General features: G+C 44.2%; 1 protein-coding gene across 7 annotated transcripts in view; it reads right to left on the reverse strand.

The window, feature by feature from the left end:
• VAV2 (vav guanine nucleotide exchange factor 2) overlaps window positions 1-23,562 on the reverse strand; it is a 322,792-nt gene that overhangs the window by 241,732 nt on the left and 57,498 nt on the right. For all 7 annotated transcript variants that reach the window (XM_030536040.1, XM_030536037.1, XM_030536036.1 and 4 more), the window contains exon 2: window positions 18,049-18,165. In XM_030536040.1, coding sequence (XP_030391900.1) covers window positions 18,049-18,165 — 117 coding nt within the window. The remainder of the gene's footprint in view (window positions 1-18,048; window positions 18,166-23,562) is intronic.

Raw genomic sequence — 23,562 nt, forward strand, 5'->3', positions numbered from 1 at the left:
AGGAGTGTGAGGCTACATTAACAACACTGTGTTAATCCTTGAGGGCTCAGCCGAGTGCTAGTTCATCATTTAGCAGTAAGGCATTCCCTGAGAAATATCCCACCCTCTTCCACCATTTGACTCCACCACCTCATCCAAGCTTCACAATCATCATTGCTGGGTACAGTATTAAATTGTTTAAAACTTATACTGTGTATATACATAAATAAAATATAGTCTTGTCCGGTGAAAATTTTTTCCCTGGAACCCAACGTCCCCTATGTACATTAATTCTTATGCGGAAATTGGATTTGCTTAACATCGTCTTGCTTAAAGTAGCATTTTTCAGGAGCATAACTACAAGGTTAAGCGAGGAGTTACTGTATGTTATTAGTATTGGGGCACTGCCTAGCCATGGACCAGGATGCCACTGTGCTCGGTGGGGTACAGGCAGAGAACAAAGAGACGGCCAGGATGTATTAGGAGAAACATTCTCTTGTAAGTTGGTGGAATGACTCAGCAGGAAAAGAAAGATACAGTCACAGCCAGTGTCCTCTCCTCAAAGGACAGTAACAAGATATCACAGTAAGTGAACATAGGCAGAAAAGAACCATTCCCCCAAGCTAATAGTTTAGCCCAAATTCTGACCTTTGGGTGCAAATCACAGTCTTCCCAAAGGGCCACACTCTCCCACTCTGCCTGCCTCCTTGCACAACCTGTCACTAAGCCACAGGTAGAACTAAGCTTAACTCTCTGATCACATCACCTTTCACATCTACCACCTGCTATGAGGACTGCCCTCTGGGCCAGCACACCAGAACTTGCGCTCCTCCGGAGCTAAAAGGGCAAGGTGCTACAGCTAAAAGAGTCACGGCTCCATAGCTGGGGGCTCTCACTCATCTCCTCCATGGATTGGTACAGCAGGGGATCTGTAGCACATGCTCAGTGGCACTTGAAAAGCATGGTCTGTCCTTTTTTACAGATTGCCCAACAAACCATGCCATTTCTATAGCATTAATGTCCAAAGCATTTTATAGACAAGTGTGAAGACAAAACAGCTCCCTCAAAATCTAGAGACAACAGAGCACAAGGCAGAGAGGTGGGAGTGGTAACCAGTGATGGAGATGAACCCATAGCCTTTTGCCTGGATTTGTCCCTTCCCTGTACCCACCTCCTTCCTCCCTCTTGTAATTGGTTCAGGTTGAGCGTATGATGTTTAGTGATTGTGATATTTGTTGACCTCAAGCGTGTAAGGGAGGGACGATCAGATGTTTTCACCAGGGAGCACATCAAACTTCACCATATTGCAGCTTGTCGTTAATTATAAGCTTGCAGAGAGGTTGGATTCCATCAATGCTCAAACAGAATTTGCCAATGGGTATTTTAAGAGTCAATTCTTCACACTCCAATAATTTGAGCAATATTATCCAAAGGAGAGGGGGAGGGAAAGCAGGCTGGTGTTGAGCTGATGCAGGAAATTGACTGAGGGAATCAAAAAGAAAATGAACTAGGCCCATGAGGTTAAAGTCCTTCATGCGGTCTTGCCAACTGGATTTATACCATGAAGCCTGTCCCTTCTGAAACACAGATTTTACACAGACATCCTGACTTCCTTCTGCACCTCAAAGCACCACTGCCTGCCACAGGCGCCTGCGCTTTTGAGGGGAAAAATTCTCAAGTGCAGAATGACCAATAATTAATTATTCTAAATGCACAGACAGACTCACTATAAAGACGTCCAATTTCCTAAAAGTGCTGAGCACATGTGCTCTGAAAAATCAGACCCTTTTGAGGCGCTTAAGTGGGGTCCCAAAAATTGGAGCACCCAAAATCCCTTGACCTTTTGATCATCTTGGCCAATACTCCTAAGGGTTTTGTGTAACAGCCATTACTGCAGTACCTTAAGGACTTGGTCTTTCATGGTATGGGGCATCCACAGCTCCAACTGCCTTCAGTGAGAGTTGCAGGTGCTCAGCACTTCTGAAAAAGTAATCCCCCAAGTGCTGCTGGTGGATCTGTTTCTGACAACTCCTTAGCAATTGGAACTACCAAGGGAAGTGGTGGATTTTCCATCTCTGGATGTCTTCAGATCATGACTGGATGCCTTTCTGGAAGATATGCTGTAGTCAGACACTATAAAAGGGCTCTATAAAAGGATAACTGTGTTATACAGGAGGTCAAACTCACTAGAGGATCTAATGGTCCCTTCTGGTCTTAAACTCTGAATTTATGGACCTCCAACGCTACTAGCATCTCAAGGTGAAAACCAGAACTGCAAAAAAAGCAGCTCTGATCTTCCAAAAACATTTTGAGAAAAGTTAAGGGTCCTTTAAAAGCACCTCCCTCCATCTTCCCAAATATTTTTGGGGAGAAATTTCTCCACCAGCCGCACGTGCCTATTCACACCTTTCAGAGAGATACCTCTAATTATTGCTTAAATTCTTTATGAAAATACTTCTTCCCCTCATCACTGTTGCTCCAATCTGTTCTCACAAAAAGAGGTCATAAAACACTGACATCCACGCTCTGCGCTCCAAGGTAGAAATTTCTATGTTCACATAATCACTTTCATCCTTTTTCTAGTGGGCATGATTGTTTTTTTATTACTACTTTACACTAAATTTACTTTACAGTACAAATCCGGCTTCTGAAATGATGCCCCCAGAGTGGAATTGAAGTGTGAGGCTCGAGATAAGCAGATAACGTACAATAGTTATTCCTATGTTCAGAGCCTGGGATTCACCCAGCTCAGTTCACATCTTCAGTGTACTGTGATCTCAGCTCCAATTCTGCAGCACAGAGGTCCTTTGGATAAAGCCCCATGCACATCAGAAATAGTGCTATTTCTATGCGAGACACTCAAATTTTTTGCACAATCTTTGGGGCCCAATGACTTGGAAGACTGCATTTCTCCTTCCCATCAGACAGTGATTCCATCACATCAAATTCAGATGCACCCTACAGGTGGAACAGAGCAATGTTCCTACTTTCAACCATGATTGGCCTTTGCTCAGTAAGCAGAATTTTCACAACTGTGTTCTAGCATCATCATTGCATGTTTTCTCTTCTGCATGCACACACAGAAATAGCACACCGCCACAGTGGGGCTTCCTTTAAAATTACATTCCAGGTTTGCACTTAAATCTTGCCTGGATGGATCCCCAGTTCCTTTCACTCTTGTGTGCCATTCACTGTCTGATGCATGCTCATACCAATCGGAATGCCATTAGCAATGGTTGGTGTCAGCATAGCAGTTCTGGGTCTCTCTCAGCCATGGTCTACACTGGGTGTGCAGGGAGAGGGGGGAAATTGATCTAAAGTTATGCAACTTCAGCTACATGGACAACACAGCTGAAGTTGACATACTGTACTTAGATCAACTTACCGCGGTGTCTTCACCGCAGTGAATCGACTGCTGCCACTCCCCCATCAACTCCGCCTGCACCTCTCGCGGCGGTGGAGTACAGGAGTTGACAGGAGAGCGCTTGGGGTCAATTTATCGTGTCTAGACACGATAAATCGATCCCTGCCCGCTGATCCAGCGGGTAGTGTAGACATACCCTTAGTAAGAAACAATGGTATTGCTCTTTATGTAACAGTAGTTCCTAAAGGCCTCGACCAAAATTGCAAACTCATTGTGCGAGATGCTGAACGGACACACAGAAAGAAGCTCCAAAGAATTTAAAATGAAAGTGGACAAGTAGAAAGTATTACTTATGATCAGAGATGGTCAGAAAATAAAGCAGGAGGTTTGTATGGAAAAATTATTTGCTGTTGTTTTATTTCGAAGACACCAAAAAAAAATCTGAAAAATTAATTTTTTTAGGCCAAAACACACACACACACACACACACACACACACACACACACAAAAGCTTCTGCTTTTGCCTTAACATTTCGGAGGGTGGGGGGAGAGAGGAGATCCTTCTAATAAAATTTTTTTCAAAAAGTTTCAAGAAAAGCAGATATCCTGGAAAGGTTTTTGTTTAGTTGAAACCGCAAAAATTCTGTTGGAAAAAAAAGTTTCAATGGAAAGTTTTTCAGCAGCTCTATTTATTATCCCTTTTTTACATATGGAGAACTGTAGGGGAGCAAGCAACATGCCCCAGGCCACACCAGCGAGTTGGTGGCAGATCCAGGTATTGAACCTCATCCTCCTGGGTGTCAGCCTATTGCCTTGAGCCACCAAACCATCCTTCCAACACACACACATACACCCCTTTCATTTGTATCGTTAGTATGGAAGGACGTTACTCATGTACAAATACCTTCAGAGTAACACACACCAAGGTGGCCAACGAATTGTCTCGGGTTGTACAACTGGAATATAACTAGGTGAAATGGGATGAAATTAAATAAAGTAAACTAAGTGAAGTATCACGAAAAGCTTCCTAACAAGATTAGAAACAGCGTCCCATGGGAAACGGGGAAGGCCCATCTCTTCAAACTAGACTGTCAAAGCACTTGAATGATTATGCTATATACTACAGAGAACACACACACTGGCCCTGGGAGATGGAATGGTTGTGAACCAACAGCTCTCTTCCAGCTCCAGTGGGTATGATTCTAGAAACTGGAGAGTTGAATCTCACAGGCAGCCTTCCTGACATTACCATGGCAGGAGTGGCACAAAGCAACTAATATGAATATTTGGAGTGTGTGGTAGAAAAACAGGACAGAGTGCAGCTGCTCCTTCAGAACAGAAGTTATGGGTGTACTACAAAATATAGTACAATCTTGTAGGATGGCATATTATTTTCCCTATTGGCTCACAGTCCTATAAGGGTGCCATTGAACATTTCTAAACTCAGCAACGTAGCGGAGATTTTCAAAAGCACCTATGGGATTTAGAAGCAAAAACGTTCCATCTCCAAATTTTTTAACAAATATTCACAAAAACAGGGACAATTTGGAAATTACTCTCCTAGTTCTAACAGAGTCATACTATTGGTAAAAATGTAATCTGAGTTCTACTGCACACATTTCAAAAAGCAGCCTTCACTGCAACTTCAGGGCTTGATCTTTGCATGAATATGCCCCTGCTCACATGGGTAACTCAGCTGCCGTCAATGGGACTATGCACTCTTAGGAGAGTAATAATGATCCAGTGATTAGAGCATTAGCCTGGGCCACAGGAGACCCAGGTTCTATTTCTGCACTGCCACAAATATCTTGTGACACCTTTGGCAAGCCACTCTGTGCCTCAGTTCCCCCTCTGTAAAACAAAACATGGCCCACCGCCCAGGTATGTGCTGAGGATTAAAGACTGAGTGTGCAAGTACTATGGTAAAGGGGAATAGGGTCATATAAGCACCTTATATAGAAATTGACAGCCTGCAAGACCAAACACTTTTTTTTGGTTAACTATCTTTCAAACATACCGTGTTCCAAAACCAATGTATTGCGTTAAATGCGATCTGAATCACAGCAGCAGAGGACAAGAAAAAATAAGAACAGGCATGGAAGATTCAGCAAGGTACTTAAGCATATGCTTAACTTCAAATACAAGAGCAGCCCCAATGGATTTTAATGAGACTACTCACGCTTACAGGGAGGCACATGCTTAACTACCTTGCTGAACTGAGTTATCTGGGGGCAGTTGAGGAGGAAGAGAGATGCAAGGAGGCTCTCCCAGGAGCTGCAGAGGAGAAGACACTCATCAATAAGTAGCACTGGGTAAAGGGAATGAGAGGAGGCTGTTACTAGCATAAGCAGAGGTGGCATCACCCAAAAAATCCCAAAAGCACACCACATCCCAGGGCTTAGCTTGTAAATAACTGTACACAACTATTTGCATGTTGCTGCTGTACCCTGAAGTAGTCTCCACCTTTACTAAAAACGTAAGCCACAAAGGGTATGTCCAGACTACCCGCCGTGCCTCATGGAAGTTGTAGTTCAATTGCCTTGCGTTTCCATTCTCTCTCCATGGTTGGGCACTCTCAGACTACTACTTCCATGATGCACTATGGCCAAGGACTCCCATGAGGCACCACCTCCCATCTCCAACAGGAGATCCAGTGGTGCATCATGGGAGACGAAAGAATGGGAGCATGAGGCACCAAAAAAACCCCAAAACAAAAACAATAAATCTCTGAGGCACCTCAGCTGCATCTCTAAATTGAAATATTTCTGGTCTTCGTCAAAATATTTGGGCACCTTTAATTACTTATACAATTCATGATCTACATCTCTCGGTGTCACTATCACTAAAAGTGTTGCTGTAAGATCTCATCCTCTAGGAATAACTCAGAACCCAGGTTTAACCTGAATGCCTATGGCATACAAGCTTGTGCCAATGGGCCCTTAAAAAAAAAATTATTTGCATGTTAATGCAAAACAGTTCTAATAAGACCATATGCAGCTTTTGCAGTTGTAGGTAGCAGGTCACCCCCCAGCATGGAAAATGTAACAGGGCTCTATCAGCTTGAATGTTTTTGAAAAGCAACTAATTTCCAAAATTCCAGTTACTGACAAAAGTTCCCTTTAAATAGTATTTCCTGAGATACTTCCCTTCCTCCCGCCCCCCATGAAGGCTATACACCAAGTGCTGTCAGATGCACAAAGTAAACACTGAAAACATGGAGGGAAATGCACTTTGCCTGCTAATGTCTTCCAGTTGTGGTCATCTAAGGTCTGACTTGTAACTATAGATGGTACAAAGATTCCCACCCCAGCTGTGATTTTCAAGTTGACGGTGTCACTAAGTCTTTTAAACCTGGCAAGACATAGTAAAAGCTGTTCCAGGAGAATGACCTCGAAGGGTTCAAATAATACCAGTCATTTCTCAAACAATGAGCAAAACAGTAGGAAACAGGTTGACTTTTGGCGAGAGCGACTTCAGTAAATGTTTTACCATTCCCAGCTATACACAAAAAAAGAAGTGTGAGCCCCGTTTCTGGGGGTTTGTATAAAATTACTGAGAGTGGGGGTCAGAGAGCTCACAAGAGTAACAGCAAAGCAATTTATACATGCTCGGAAAAACCTAAATATATCCTGATCAACATCTTTCATTACATGCATGTTAAATATTCCTAAGGTTACTTGAGGCTTTCCAGCAGAAATTCTCCTAACCAGACAACAGGAGTTGGGAAGGGTCTTGTGAATACTTGTTTGACCTGAAACATAATACCTCATAATGGGATCCTTTGGAAAATCCCAGGGAAAGCAGCCAAGAAAAGAAAAGAAAAACTTCCCAGAACCAATATTTCTGGCTCTTTCAGTTTCACTGGAAAGCTGCAGGGCTATGAACAGCCCAGATTTGTAAGGGCGGAGGGGAGAAGACACAAGAAAAAGGCACAGGGTAGATTCACAGCACCTAAAAGCTTCTGGGGGGTGATTATTATTGGAGCCCCATCAATTCCCTCAATACTACACAAGGAGAAGTGGCCCCTACACAAAGGAGCTTACAGTACAATGGCCTTATTCTGCAATCCTTACATTGGACACGACTTGCACAGATAGCCCCACTGACACCAAAAGGGCAGTTTGAGTGAATGAGTACACTGCTACTCAGCAAGTAATATTCACGCCAGCGCAGAGCCGAAGAGCTGCCCAGGCTTCCTACACCAGAGTGAGTCTCACCCCGGGTCAGGAAGGATTGCAGAACTGGGCACATGTATCTGTATCTGACACACACCAGTCTAAAAAAAAAAAATCACAGCCTGTATTCTTTGTGGGTTCCTCTTTGAAAGGGCTTTGTGGATAAGGAGGGATTTGAGCTAAGAGCGGGAAGTGGTTTGGCACACCAAGTACGGAGAGAGAGTTCCAAAACCTAAGTGCAATGGCAGAAGGAGACACGCTCAGACTTTTATCAGCTCACATGCCAGAGTTGAGTCACAGAAAAGCAAAGACCTGCACCCATGTCACAAACTCCTCATTGCCCCAGAGTGCTCTGCCCAGCCTGACCCGAGAACACAACTGGAGCCCACTGGAAAAGACAGGTGGTGGATCTGGGGTTTCTTACATGCACCATGACAAGACGACCATGCATCCGACGAAGTGGGTATTCACCCACCAATACGTCTGTTAGTCTATAAGGTGCCACAGGACTCTTTGCTGCTTTTACATGACAAGAAATGACAAGCAAGAGCAAAGCATTTCATTTCACAGAAGTCCACTGCAGCCTCTGGGTGAAGAGGAAGGATCCTTCTTCCTTTTAAATGGTAGCACTAAAGACCTATTAAAATATTGAGCAGGATTCGCCGGTTGTAAGTGGCTCCTTTCCTCTAGCGGCATCAGTGAAGATGCACATCTGCTGCTGGGAGTTCCAGCAGCTTTATACTGAGCAGCAGTCCCTCAACACACTCCTTTCCTCTCCCTGCTGTCAAGCTGGACAAGAGGAGCAAGTGCTTAGAATGCCATAGTCAAGGGCCACCCAAGGATGTTGCATTACATGTTTCCCATCAGCCAGATTCCGATCCATTCACTGCACATCCCAAGCTGCCAGATTTTGAAAGGAAGCATGGTTCTTAAGCTGTAATCAATACAGGGCTAACTTTGGCCAAGAGGATGGGAGGGGACATTGCCTGGTGTGGCCCAGCTCACAGCTTGGGCACTCAGCATGGGACTCGTGCTATTTGGGCTGGCAGGGTTCGGCTGTATTATCACAAGAGGGTTTGCATTAAAGATCCAGTGCAAAATTGCATAAAACCGTAAGGCAGGGGATTATTACTGGCCTCTACACATAGCTACGTGTCTGCCTCTCAAATACCGTACATACTGTGCCGCTAAAATCCCCTGTAAGTTAACTCTGGCAACACAGGATGCCTGGGGACTCCCAGACGCACACTAACTTCTGCCACCTTGCTCCAGTGTCATAGCACTGGCATAGCTTGAAAAGGAGGGTTTGAGGGTACAGCATACAAAAAGGTTCAAAGAAGCCCACTCTTAGAGAGTGCCCATTCTCCAATTAAAGTTCTTTTGTGTGTAATAGGACATGAACCATTCTTAGAGCCCTGGCTCAAAACATATTTTACCATCCAAAGAGGCATTGCTGCCTCATGGTTAGAGCAAAGAATCAGAAATAAGAAACACTTGTATCCTGTTGCCAACTCGCCCACATTTCCAGTAGTGTCAAAATCACCCTGCCTATGCCTTAGTTACCCCCTTTGAAAATGTGGGGTAACGTACTTTGCGAGCGTATCTTTACAAGGCACTTCTTGTGGTGACCTTGGATGAAAAGACACTAACAGGCTTTGGTGCACATTGTAAACTACAGATGCGAACTGTAGAGCACAACACTTTAAAGGCACTCTAACTGCTCCGGCCAGACCCCACTGCTGCGCTCTGAAAGGTACCTACTGTGCACTTGAAAGAGTCCTACATCAATGCACTATGAATCTTTTAGAGCGTGTCAGGGTGGCATCTGCACAGGGCAACTAGAGTGAAACACTTTTGAACGCTTGATTATTCACACTGCTCTGGGGTGCACTGCTGCACCACATAGACAAGCCCGAAGTCTTATTTTTGATCTAGAAACCTCACTCCTTTGCCAAACGTTGGCTTAATAAATGTTCATTTAACTTTGTGATCTAAATTCCATGTAGTTAGGTTCTTTATGCCTAAACTTTATTCCAGGGTCAGTTATTTATTGGACAAAGGAGGGTTTTTATTCTTGAAGTCATGACATATTGGAGAGCTCTGAAATGCACAGGACAGAGATTCAGCTCATTTAACATGATTATTGTGCAATTAAATACTTGCTTCATAGGAGGTTTCACTCTATGTAGCACACCCCTCCAGATGGCCATATAGCAATTTCATAGGTACGTCTCTGTGTTATTAATTACTAGCACGTTGGAAAATGACACTCTTTCTTGAAACTCTTTCATAGGCTGATTTCAATGAAATTTCATTCGGAACAAAGTGGAACAAAGCACTTCAGTTTTTCATTTTTTAAACCACTGTTTTGATTTCTCCTCCCCCAACTGATTTATTTTTCAAAAGAGTCAAAATCAGAAGTAATCTTTTATCAAACACAAAAACATTCCCAATCAATCCAAAGAGAAAATTGGTTGAAAATTTCATGGGGGGGGGTGGAGGGGGCGGAATCTATTTTAATTCCAATTCAGAAAAAAATTTCTGCAATATCAAAATTGCCTACAGAATGGAAATTGAGAGTTGCGACCAAATTTGAGGCCCCATTCTGGTTGGTGCTGTACAAACCCAAAGTAAGAGACAGTTCCTGCCCTTAAGAGCTTAAAAAGTAGAAGATCTCCAACCAGCTACTGGTTCTGGACAGGTAAAACCCTGTCCCACAATATCAGGGCCTCAATGCAGACTTTTCTTTAGGCACATGGCATCAGTCATCACTATCAATTAAAGGCTAAACATAATAATGTTTAAACAAACCCCAACTGTCCGCAATACCCTGCATAACAGAAAGCACTGTCTGATATATGCTTGAGCAGCCACAGAAATCTGAAATTCATTTGTCTCCTGTTTTAAGGAAGTACATTAACAAAGCTTCCTGTACATACTTTGAGTATTTTAGCTGAAAACATCTGTTCGACACACTGCACCTGCTGAGTGCTGTTTGAAAATTTTGGAGCACCTCTCCCCCAAATAAATTACAACTAAACACTTTGCAACATTTGGCAAGAGGAAAGGATAAGAAGTTTGTCTAGTAACAGAGTCAAGGTGGGTATTTCCCCCCCTTTTTCCATTCATCATAGCAGCTTCTTAGTTCTAAACGAGATCAAGTTTTTATGATCACAGGATTAAAACGCAATATGAAGCTTGATATTATTTTACCTCCTGCCAAAAAGCCTTTGCTTTAAAGAATTTTTACTTACACACACCCCCCACACACACCATCCATTTTTACTGTTCATCCTGGTATCTAGAGCCCCAGGCCTCTTAATGGTTCCACTGCAGTTTTAAAATTTCTGGACAAATGTTCTAGGACTGGATTCCAGCTGAGCTACAAATCAGCTCGCTCTAAAACAGACCAGGATGTCTATCTGCGAATCTGCAGTTCTTTTAAGAAACTAGTATGCTACGGCAGTCTGTAATCTCAGCACGTTCATTTCAAAAACGGACATGGTTGGCGCTAGGTGTCTTGATGGGTTCCTGCAGTCATCCTTCATCTCTGTAAGTAAAGATCTGCCAATATTCCTCTCTCACACACACCCACACACCCTCTCTCTGCAGGCCAGTTACACTACTGCTGTCTTGGGGATTAAAGAAATACACACGCCATTTTTGGTTTTTTTTAAGAGAATTCTTCTCACATCCCCACCCACCCACCCACCCCAACGTTTGACAAGTTATACAGCAAGCAGAACCATTTTTATCTCTGATTCTGCGGGGTTTTTTTGGTACACATCCAACTACCACACAATGGTCACCTGACTAGTCAGTGCAGAGACTTATAAGAAGGTGAAATCTGTTCTGTAGGGCATTCAACCTGAGGATTCGTAAATAAACAAGACACATGCCACAGAGGATGAACTCTGGTGTTAAGATCAGATGCTGGTCCACAGCAGTTGGTTACATTCAGCTCTGCTAATGGCCCTCCCTCTCCCCCCACCCCCCAACCCCTACAAGTGCTATTGCAAAGAGATAATCAGAGAGTGACCGTGCTAAAGAAAAACACATCACTTTTAATTCTCTCTTGGCTGCAATAAGCCAGCAAAATAAAGGATGGGAAAAGCAGAGCTGTTTGCACTGCCAGCAGCTTGGCTGTGGGTGGAAGGGTGGGCGTTTAGCTGTCTTTGTTTATCATGGCACCGGAACACATCCATTTACCCAGAGCCTTGTAATTTTCAATTACCTATATTATATCATATAATTCTCTCTCCCTCCCCCTTGCAGCACGGAGCATGTTATAAATAAGTGCCTGATTTTGAAGACACATGCTAAAATATTGCCAAATGGGGTATTACATTACAATTAAAATTTAAAAAAAAAAAAAAAAGGAGGAGATGATTATTTTATGGGACATTTTATCAAAAAATGATTGAGAAATTAGCAAGACTAGTGCCAATTCTTTCCAATGGGAATGCGTCTTCCTAAATCCCTTGACTGATTCTGAAAAAAAATCTCCCTTCTAATGCCCAAAACCAAGGAGAATTCAAATTGTATCGACTCTGGCAATATTTCACACCACAATTGCTTGGAAAAAAACTAGAAGCACATTGTAGACGTTGCTGCGCCCCCACAGCTCCCACTGAAGTCAGCAGGTGATGCAAGCGTTCTGGACCTCTGATGATCGGGCCCTGTCGAGGAATGATGTTTTCATTAACCGAAAAAAGAGTAAATTTTACAGTGTCAGGCATCTTGGTTTCTGCAGAGCTGGGGCACCTATGCATGTGCACTGGTGCATTCTTTGACTTCCCAGGCTATGGTGCAAATGCTCATCTCGCTGAAGTTTTCATAAAGGTTCCTATTATTGTGGAATCCAAACAGCACTTTGAGATCAAAAGATTCTGCTTCAGCCAACGAGGATTGAGGAAAGATTGTGAGAGTAGAGCAGCCACCAATACAGGAGAATCCAGAAATCGGTGCGGGTCCGTCTGCAGAGCTCCTGAGTCAGTTGCATCCTGGCTGTCACCGGTCCCAGTGAAACCAGCGAGAGCTGTGGGTGTCCAGTACCTCTGAAAACAAGGATGTGGGACAGAGGAAAGGGAAAGTCACAGACATGGAACCGCCATGGCATCAGGTCCAGAAAGATCGGGCCTGGCTTTGAACCGTCTAGACCTTTTCAAGAATATTCCACCAGGCCATCCTGCAACCTCTTAGGAGAAAAGGTATTTCTTTACATGAAAAATGATTCCGAATTTTTAAGTATGTGCTGTAAACATCTGTACACTAAGTTTTCATCTGACCGTATAATAAGCGCTTCCCACCTCCCCATCAGCCTAGTATATTTCCCTCTGCCTAAAGGTTCCCCTACTTTCTCCTCCCCACTTTCTCTCCTTCAAACCAGTAGTGTTGCAACCACTCACGCATGCTACATTCACACACACCACAGACCCCCACCACGTGCTCCTCCTTCCCCAGGCACCAGACACGAAAAACAAACCACGGGTGCGCAACTCCCTGAGTCAGGTCAGCGAGACAGTTGCAGCACGTGAAGCTTAATTGATCAGATCAAAGATGGGCCTTGAAAAAAACTCTTGCATCCAAACACCCCCCAAACGTTTGGAAGAGTTAAGACCCACATCCAAGTTCTGTGGCTGAGGCCCATCCGTGCAAGCCAGGGATGTGCAAAGTTAAACCAGCTTTAATGGTTTGAGTCCCAGTACGTGAAGCAACACGCCCACTGAAACAACTGGTTTATCTCAGATGCTGGAAGAGTCAACATCCCCCTGTATTTCTGGGGATTTATGACTGGGCTTCCCCTTCTGATTTTTATAGCAGCATCACTGCACGCCTACAGTTCAGACCGTGAGAGACCCAGGACTCGTAAAAAGGTTCTTTGAAACATTCCATCAAGTTCAGCAGAAAGTCAGGGCAGTTAAACAAGCCTGGGAGTACAGAAGAGAGAAGGAGGAGGTTAACAAACAGCACACTCCACAGGTTTATGGATACTGAATTATCTCTCTACAAAAAAGAAACCTGAAGGGTATTACTGCAAGTTACTGAAAGTGAGTAACTCCCTTTCATGAACCTCGCTGCCTCCATGCTGACTCAGTGATAAAGCGTTTAATCCATATTTATGTACATCTGATCTCATTACATCTGGTGCCAACAAATTAAAGAGCTATGCAAGAGCTAAGCTTTATGTTATCGCTGTCATTAAATTAAATGCACATATGTACAGTGCAAAAAAAAAAAAATCACAGACGTACTTGGGCATTATTTTTGTTCCCTTTGCTATTACAGGATTCTTCCAAGGACTGAACGGCCCCATTTCCTTCAGCGGATGTTACAGGTGCTCAGTACCTCTCAGGAAGAACTCAGTGAGTTGCAGAATCTGACCCTAAATTGCAGGCAATGGTGTGCTTCTTCCTCGGAATCCCACACCCACGGTGGCTGCAGTGAAGTCACACACATACAGGCTGAGCTTTTCAAAGGTGATTATTGATTTGGCAGGTGCAACGTGAGAGATCTTGAAGAGGCCTCATTGTACAGAAGGTGCTGAGCACCTGCCCTCAGAAAATCAGGCCTTTTAAAATACATCTCAAGTCAGACACCCAAAAATTGAAACGCCCAAAACCGTATGCGCCTAACGTGGTGGGTATTCACCCACGAAAGCTTATGCTCCAATACATCTGTTAGTCTTAAAGGTGCCACAGGAGACTCTGTTGCTTTTTCCAAAACCATAGTCACTTTTAGAAATCTTAGCCAGGATCTGGGCATGTCACTGTCAAAATATTATTGCTTAACAGCAGGGTCTAAACATAGGGAAAAAAGCACTGGAAGCAGGCAGACCCCTGATCTAGAGCAATTCTTTTTGGTAATTATGACATATGGCAAGAAAAACTATGCAACACCCAAGAAAAATACACATCTGTTTGCCTAGGCCCTGCATTCCAGCATCTCACGATGACAGCAACAGAACTCTTCACTTCTGCAGCTATTTCTGCCTTAGGATCCCAAACCCTTTACCAACATCAATCCAACTTCAACAACCTGTGAGACAAGCCACTAAAACCAGCAGAGAAATGACTCGCCCAAGGTCCAACTGCAAATGAACGGCAGAGACGAGACTAGAGCTCCTGGCTTGCAAGGTTTCACTTTTAACCACCAGACTACACTGTGTCTTCGCCATGAGAGTCAGCCTGTAATGGAAGATCGGTCTGTCAGATTCTCCAAGCAAATGCCCACATCCTCCATAAAAGGAGTATTTCAGTTACTGAGACTGGACTTTTATTTCTTCAAGCAATAAAACAACAGGGCAGCTATTTTCACTTCTCAGAAGTCCAGGCCCTGATAAAAGAGGGGACATATCTTTGACCCTTCAGTCTGCTCACACAGATGGAAAGCTGGCCTCAGAGGGCAGCTAGGAAGCCCCATGCACGAAGGAGGTAGCATAAAGCCAGAGATCCTGGACGGAGGAGAAAACCTGTATGGGGCCATTCTAGCCAGTGCAATTAAAGCAGCCCCATGGGTTATAGTGGTAGAGACGGGAGTGGCGTGCGACCGCGTACCTCCCCACATGCTCTGAGCTCAGACACACCCAAGCACCTGGCCCTAGGAGTTCGTGACAATGTAAATCTAAGGTAATAATACACAGTGGGGGGGGGGAAGGGTCCCCCAGACGCCGAATAGGAGTCAACAGGAAAATGGACACAGCAGTAACTCAGCAGATGTAAAATCGGCGGTTGCTCCACTGAAGTCTGTACTGCTTTGGACCAGCTGAGGATCCAGCTCATTATATCTAAAGGAGCAAAGCATCAGCCTGTTGTTGAGGGGAAGGAGGGAAGAATTTGAGGGTTCTTTTAGCATTTTTCTTATTGTAAAGAACCCAGATGTCCATCGGAAAGCTCCTGCACATACTACATGCTAATGCCTCTTTATTTACAGACAGCCTATGAAGGTCAACAAGTAAATACAGAATAACTACATGCCCCTGGCACCTTTCAGCAAGTCCAAACGTCATTAGCAATTATTACCTAACTGGCCTTCTAGTTTGGAGGACAGAAATAGCTATAAGTGATATCTGAAAATGGAAACACCCAGCATCGTTACTCTGTGCTTACCATATAATTAAATGGTCAACCATTACTCTGCATTGTATATAAAAGGCTCTTACATGGCATGAGTGTCCTGTAACTGAAAAGTGTTATTGATCTAAGTAATGAATGGGCTCCAGGAAGAATTGCGTGTGGCTGAAGTCTGCCAGTGGGGATCTAATTTAAAGACTCCTTTGCGCTCTCAGGAGTTGTACAATTTGTGATTCAAAACGGAAAAGTAATTTTGTATGACTTTCCCATGGTATTTAACCTCTGATTTGCTTTCAGCAGAGGCAGAATGATGTTCTAGAGACAAGTCACAGCTCGATTGTAAGTGAGAGAAAAGGAGTGGGAGGATGTTCAGCTGGTATGGTCTCAAAGGGTAAAAAACCAGCTCCAATTAATCACCTTGCTGAGCCATTTGGTACCATAAACTGCAACAAAATGTGAAAGCAAACCAGCATTCTAGACAACAGTTCTTTCCCCAGCCCAGCTTCTGTGCATCTGTAGTCTCAAAACTGGAACAAGAGTCCCCTTGCGGTTCATAAATCATGAACTCATAAAACAAACTCCTTCAATTGCAAGTTCCAGATAATAGTCCCCAAAATAAATTAGGCAATAAATATAATCTAATCTTTCCCCATCAGCCAGTGGAAAGCTACTTCTTCAGCTAATCAGAAAAGTGGATGCCTTCACATAGCATATGCTTTGAGGCTCAGGAGACAAAGTAATGCATAGCTCCTAAACAGCTGAGTGACTTGACACCACCAATATTGCCCAAAGAATGGAATACACTGGCTTGTGTGTGAAGGCTTCCCTAGACCCGATATCCATCAAAGTAACATTACAGGGCTAATGCCATTGAATTCTAGTAAAAAGGATATCAAACAGACACTCGCGTCAAAACCATTCAGAAGCTCCCTTCCACCTGGGCTTCATCCAGAATTCAGTGCTGCCATTAAACACAGAAAAGGGAAGTGCTCCCTTTGCTCTCTCATCTACGTGACACACAGCACAAATAAAACAAAATTAATGTCTGGGGGCTGGTGGTCGGAAAAGTCATTTTTCAAAAGCACCTAAGGGATTAGCCCAAGCCTGAAATCTACTCACCATTGTGGAAACAAACTGGCCTCTCTATACTTGGGTATTATATCGTAAGTGCACCTAGAGGCCTCAACTGAGATTGGGGCCCCACTGCTCTCAGTACTGTTTGTGCACCTATCAAGAGACAGAAGCAATTGCAAATCTCAGGAGACAAAACAGACAAAAGGGAAGGGAAACAGAGATATGAAGTAACTTGCCCAAGGTGAGCCACCAGGCCAGTGTCAAAATCTGAAGCAGAACCTAGGACTTTGAGTCCCAGATCTCTGCCAAATCCACTAGACCCACTGCCTCCAATGACATCATCTCAGCAAATAACTGTATATCTTTATGAGCAACCATTATAATGTTTTGTTCCCCAAAAAGGAAATCTGTCGTGTGCCTAGGAGATTGCACTCATCAGTTTACTTGGTCTAGGTGAACAGGCAAGCAGAATTTTGAAACTGCTCAAACTCCTGTAGAATTGGATCTTTGAGCTGAATTGTAAATTGCCCCTGCGTACACCTGCCTCTTGTGCCACGCCCTGAGAGGGTCATCAGCAGTACAGACTGAACCAGTATGGGGACCTGGGGGTTCGGCTGTGAGCTGGATGAAACCTTGCTGTGGGTTGAGTTAAAACCTTGTTGAAACTGATGTGTGAACAAGTCCTCCATTTAAGACAGCTGTAAGAAACAGTTAAGGGGCAACACAGCCTAGCAGAGTCTGCCCCATGGGGACAGAAGGGTCGAATGAGTATTGTGACCAAGTAGGTGTGGGTCTGTCAGAGAACACACGGAAAGAAACAGAATAGACAAAATTGGGAGGGGGGGAGTGGGCAGGGAATCAAGAAAACCAAGCAGTAACCTGTGAGTGCAGTGTGACTCGGGGGCTTGTGCGGCTTCAAGCTAAGAAACGGCTCTTTTTTGTTCTTGTTTCCTTCTGCATTCAGAGACATAGTATGCTCCTTGTTAAAAAACAAGGCTGCAAGAAAATAACTGGCTAGGACCAATTTTTACTCCCAGCTGGAAAACCCCCCAAGCCCTGAACTATGACTAGCCTCTCAGGGCAGAGGAAGAGCAACCATTCTAAAGCACAAGCCTTTTACACTGCCTGAGCTAAGAGAGCCACCTCTGCTAGCCAAGGCTGTAGCACGCTCATCGATCGATCACAGGGCCCAGCCACCACCAGGGTGAGGAAGACAGAGTGCCACACAGAGTGGGTGTGGGTTACACGAGCTATGCAGAATCCAAGCTGGTTGTATGTCCTGCCCAAGGCTGGGCTGATCATTTCGAAAACAGTCTCGGCTCCCAACAGCAGTAAAAGCGCTTTCAAACCCTTTCTTCGACACAGATTAGGAGTTAATTTTTACCTTTCCAAAATCCCGCACGTCGAACAGGTCAAAGGGGTCAAACAGCTCGCTGTTCCTTAGCCCAAATTTGTCATGACAGACTTTTAAGAACGTTCGAATGTTCTTCAAACAGAGAAACTGCAAAGAGAAAAAAAGAGACATGGCTATAATTCTGTAAGAGTAATTTACTGTAGACATTAATCAAAATTCACATGCAACAGGAAGTGAAGAAGAATATGGGAACTGGCTGGTGAGAAGATGCATTTGTTTACTGAGCATTCTAGTACAAACAGGTTCCCCACTGCTCCAGTATGGGGGAGGGCGGGGAGAGAGAGAGTGTGTGTGTGTGTGTGTGCGCGCACTCTCAAAAATACACCAACAGAGGCTCTTCTGGAAACCAAAACTGAAATTCAAGTGCGTGTTCACAAGGCATAGGGGCTAAACAACTTAAGAGCAGGATCTTTCCTTTTCAAGCTCTAAGTCGACCACAAGTTAAGCTACAAATTATATAAAAATGTATTACCGAGTTTGCAACTAATGACAATTTGAATCTATTCCATGGCTTCCCATGCAAGGCTCAGACATTACACCAATACAAGTGTGTACACATACACACACACATGCCCCATATATTTACAAAAATAAAAAGTACAAGTGACATGAACAAAGGAGCAAGGACAGAAAAAAAATTTGTTTTTTCACTCTCTCAGATCAGAAACTATTGGCAGCTGATCCAAACAGTACTTTACTTTCCCCCTCCAACTTCTTCCAATACGCGGATGCGTCAGCTAATTGACATGCTAGAAAACAGAACCCCCAGCACATTCAGAGATGACAGCTGCCATTCTTGTGATCCAACCTGAAATGAAGTTGGTGGATGGTGGACCAAATCAGAGGCAGGTCACCAAGCACAGACCTTTAAGTTAAAAAACAAAAACAAAACAAAAACACAGAACAGCAAGTCTCTCACAGTGAAGATTGTTTTCACAGCATTTTGGTCATTGTTAATTTTTAGCCCATCTGAATTCTCATCTCATTTGTGACCACCGTAAAATACTTAAGATTGAGCCGTATGACTAGTGGCTGAACAATCAGCTGAGTAATCCAATGCTACTTAAAAAAAGATGCCATCTTTGACAATAGCAATAATGGATTGTTGCACTGTGACCATGTGTGCCTGACCTTCAGGGGTCTTGTAATCTGGGAACACAGAGGGCTCTTTCTACACTAATGTATGGCAACAAGAAAGGAAGGGATCAGAGGAGTAAGGTGTTGCTTCAGTTGTTTGGCTCTCACCCCTGTTATTAATTAGAGCAGACTGAATGACTGCAGCAAATAACGTATTTAATTAATTTCACCTTCTTTCTGTTGGCAAGTTTTCCATGCAAAATTCTCCAGTGTACTTATTATGCAAAGTTCTCCACGGATTTCTTCAATTGCTTGCTCATCGACAAACGGTTCACAAATATTCTTAATTCTCACATTGTTACGAAGATCAAGGAATGGAAACAATGTCATGTAACTACTCAGGGCAAGTTTCAAATTGCATATTTGTTTGTAACAGCCACACAGTTTGTGTTGGGTCAGTAACATTGTAGTCACATGGTACTGTAATGGTCCCCAACTGGCCAATTTAGCATGGTAGAAATTGCTACTTGCAAACTTTACAAATATGCAATTTAAACCCTACCAAACAAAAGTTTTGCAAAGAATCAAACCATAACCTTCTTGGCCAACCCATATCTCCACAAAGAAAACAGCAAGAAGTGTGCCTATAAATATCATTGCATTTGGGGTTATATTTAAGGGGTCAGGCATAGGATTGCCAGGTGTCCAGTTTTCGACCGGAATGCCTAGTCAAAAAGGGACCTTGGAAGCTCCAGCCAGCACCGCTGATCGGGCTGTTAGAAGTCTGGTTGGTGGCACAGCGGGACAAGGCAGGCTTCCTGCCTGCCATGGCTCCATGTGGCTCTCGGAACATGCTGCTGCTTCCCACTCCGGTTCCTACGCATAGGGGCAGCCGAGGGCTCCTCGTGCTGCCCCCAACACAAACGCCAGCTATGCAGCTCCCATTGGCCGGGAATGGCAGCCAATGGGAGCTGCAGGGACGGCGCCTGCAAACAGAGCAGTGCACAGAGCCACCTGGACACACCACCACATCGGAGCCAGAGTGGGGATGTGCTGCTGCTTCCGGGAGGTGCTTGAGGTAAGCATCACCTGAAGCGTGCACCCGACTCCCCCCTGCACCTCAACCCTCTGCCCCCGTCTTGATTCTCCTCCCCCTCGAACCCCTCAGTCCCAGCCAAAAGCCCCCTCCTACACTCCAAATCCCTCATCCCTGGCCCCACACCAAAGCCCACACCCCAAGTCGGAGCTCTCACTGCCCCACTCTTCACCCCACCCCAGTGAAAATGAGCGAGTGAGTAAGGATGGGGGTGGGGTCTCTGAGAGGGGCAAGGCAATGGTGTTTGGTTTTGTGGGAGTAGAAAGCTGGCAACCCTAGTCAGGCAGCGGGTTAGAAAGACCACTTCATTAATGAGAAACTAATTTAAAACTAGGCAAACAGGGAGATTGTGTCTTCCACCCACACAGTTCCAGCAGCAGGCAATAAAAAACTCAACCAATAAACACAGGCTAGAAGCATTACATCATCAGAATCATTATAAACCTCAGAACATTCTCATTAGTTGAATAGACCCGGGGGCAGAATGATAGTGTGAGTGATTGAAAAGACAAAATTAACACTCTGACTAGACTCTACAGAATTGTCTTACAACATACATACGGCTGGATAGGTGGCTATGTGAATGCATAGGGTTCACACTTCACCTCAGTCTTCCAGGCCTTTACAGGAGCTTTCAGCCTATGCAAACTAATTTGTTTATAGAAGGGGTCTGTTTTTTTTGTTAACGTCTCATTCATCTCAAATTTCCACTAAGTATTTACTTTAAATCCTTTTAAGCCTCCAATTTGAAAAGTTAATGACACAGGTTTTAACCATAATTACAGATGATGAAAAGCAAGCTTCCTTTCATAATCCTGAGTGCAAAACAACTGCCTTCCCCTTTTGCAGTATTCATAGCATCTGCCTCACCCTGTCATCCCAATGGACAGGCAGAAATAAGGGTTGGAATCTACGGACAAGAACGACTGTCTCTCGCAGCAGTGGGTTCAAAAATCTCCCCTGGCAGTCAGAGGACTTAAAAACCAAACCCCCAAAATCTGTGCTGTAGAATTTCAGTTCAAATTCTTTGAAGAACTCAACTTCACAGCATCTGAGTTCAGAAAGATCAAGGAGCAAGCCCAGCATCAAAGCAAACTAGAAGTCTTCTGCTGACAGTATTTTCACTGGTGAGTGGGAATGAGCCATAACAAGATTTTAAGATTATCTAATCTCATCTCACTGGAGAGGAGCAAAGAGCAAAAATAATAATAATAAAAATTACATCAAACTAGAGCTACCTGCTGCTGTCATCCTGCATCTTATTCACATTCGGAAGCTATCATGCCGGTGGCCCCACTACCAATTGCTAAATTAGTGCAAAAAAAGTCCCTCTGCATTTGTATTACAGCCTCTTCTACTGCTCCAGGTAACATCTGCAGAATACATCAAAAACCAAAGCGCATATGCAATCAGACAGTTGCCGAGTTCACACAGCTGACAAGAGTCCAAGACGACTCCAACCAACCATTTAAAGAGCCTCTGAAAAGGCTGATGGAAAAAGGAAAACTTTCTACCAATACACTTAGACAACCTGCATCATGTTAGCATCCAAGCACAATACAGTCAATGAATTTATCTTCACCACAGCACTGTGTGGTAGGAAATTAGAATTGTCCCCATTTTACAGATGGGGGTCTCAGAAAGAGCAAGGTTAAACAATTTGCCCACACAGACATATGCCACTGAGCTGGGAACTTAGGGTACGTCCAGACTACATGCCATATGGGAGAGTAGCAATCGATTTTTGGGGATCGATATATCGCGTCTCATCTAGACGCGATATATCGATCCCCGAATGCGCTCCCATCGACTCCGGAACTCCACCGGAGCAAGTGGCGGTAGCGGAGTCAACACGGGGAGTCGCGGACATCCATCCCGCACGGTGAGGACAGGAGGTAAATCGGCATAAGATAGGCAACTTCAGCTATGGGAAAACCGTAGCTGAAGTCGCGTATCTTACACCGACACCCCCTCCCCCTCAGTGTAGACCAGGCCTTAGCCTAGGTCCTGAGTATCAGTCGAGTGTCTTAACACAAAACCTACCTTCATCTCTACAACTCTGACACCTGTATTAAACAGAGCCAAGTAACTGCTTCTCACCTTGCTATAGTACAACCATTGCCTGGTGATCTCCACCTATATAATACGTACACTTATCCACTTCACATGGACATTGAGGTGTTTTAAAAATATTTCTGAAAGATCGTTAAATCTTTTGGTTTAGATGGTGCTATAGAAGTTCCACCTGTTAATTAGCTACAACTGGCTGAGAACATGCTGTCATGGGGTGATTGCAATGGCTAGCAGCATGGAATTCACATCAAAATCCATGTAAAGGGCTAGTTCAGAGGAGTACTTTAGCCCACGCTTAACTTAACATCAATAGGACTCTCACAAGCTTAGAACTGTGCATGTGATTAGATATATTGCTCAACTGGAGCCTTGAGGTCCTCCTACCTCCCTCACTCCTAAGCCAGGTGGGAGTTCCACACCCTGCAAGGACAGTACAATTTGTTGCATTCTTGCCTTCACTTGCCCTGGAGTCCTGCCGTCCCTATTTGTAATGGATCACATGTGCTCACGAGGAAGTGCAGAGATTCCATCTGGAGAACAGAGAGCAGCTGCCGATGTTTCTTTCAAGTGTCCCACACGGTGACATCAACATAAAAGCCTTTTAGCCAGGGCAGAGATTTATTTCGGAAGCCTGGCAGCTAACTGTGCTGTTCTAACTCTTGGGTCCCTGAAAGCTCCCAGACCAAGAGCCAGCTGACTGGCACCTCCACACACCTCTGCTGAACAATCCTACCATTCATTCTTGTGGGTGCTGAATGCTCCCCTCTCTTCCACTGCACACATTTCCGACAGAATCGCCACTAAGTACGATTCTGACAAGGACATGAACCCCCTTCTCCTCCAAACTCCTCTCAAAATCTCATTTGTGCTCATGTCTTTATTGCTTATACCTCTTAATCCACCGCCACTCCTACTCATGATAATATAGGTGTAGAGTGGATACATTACCCCAGTAAATCTACACCCGTATTATCCAGCTGCGTGAAGCACTCTGGATCCAGCTCTCCTCTCATTTTAACAGAGGTAACTCAACCAACATAGGACTGGAGGGGACCACCTGGTCATTGAGTCCAGTCCCCTTCTATTGCAGCACTCCCATCATATGATCCCATTCAGAAATTATTATAATTGGAGATATACCTATCTCCTAGAACTGGAAGGGACCTTGAAAGGTCATTGAATCCAGCCCCCTCCCTTCACTAGCAGGACCAAGTACTGATTTTTGCCCCAGATCCCTA

This window comes from Gopherus evgoodei, chromosome 16 (genome assembly GCF_007399415.2).
Source record: "Gopherus evgoodei ecotype Sinaloan lineage chromosome 16, rGopEvg1_v1.p, whole genome shotgun sequence".
NCBI classification, from domain to species: domain Eukaryota; kingdom Metazoa; phylum Chordata; order Testudines; family Testudinidae; genus Gopherus; species Gopherus evgoodei.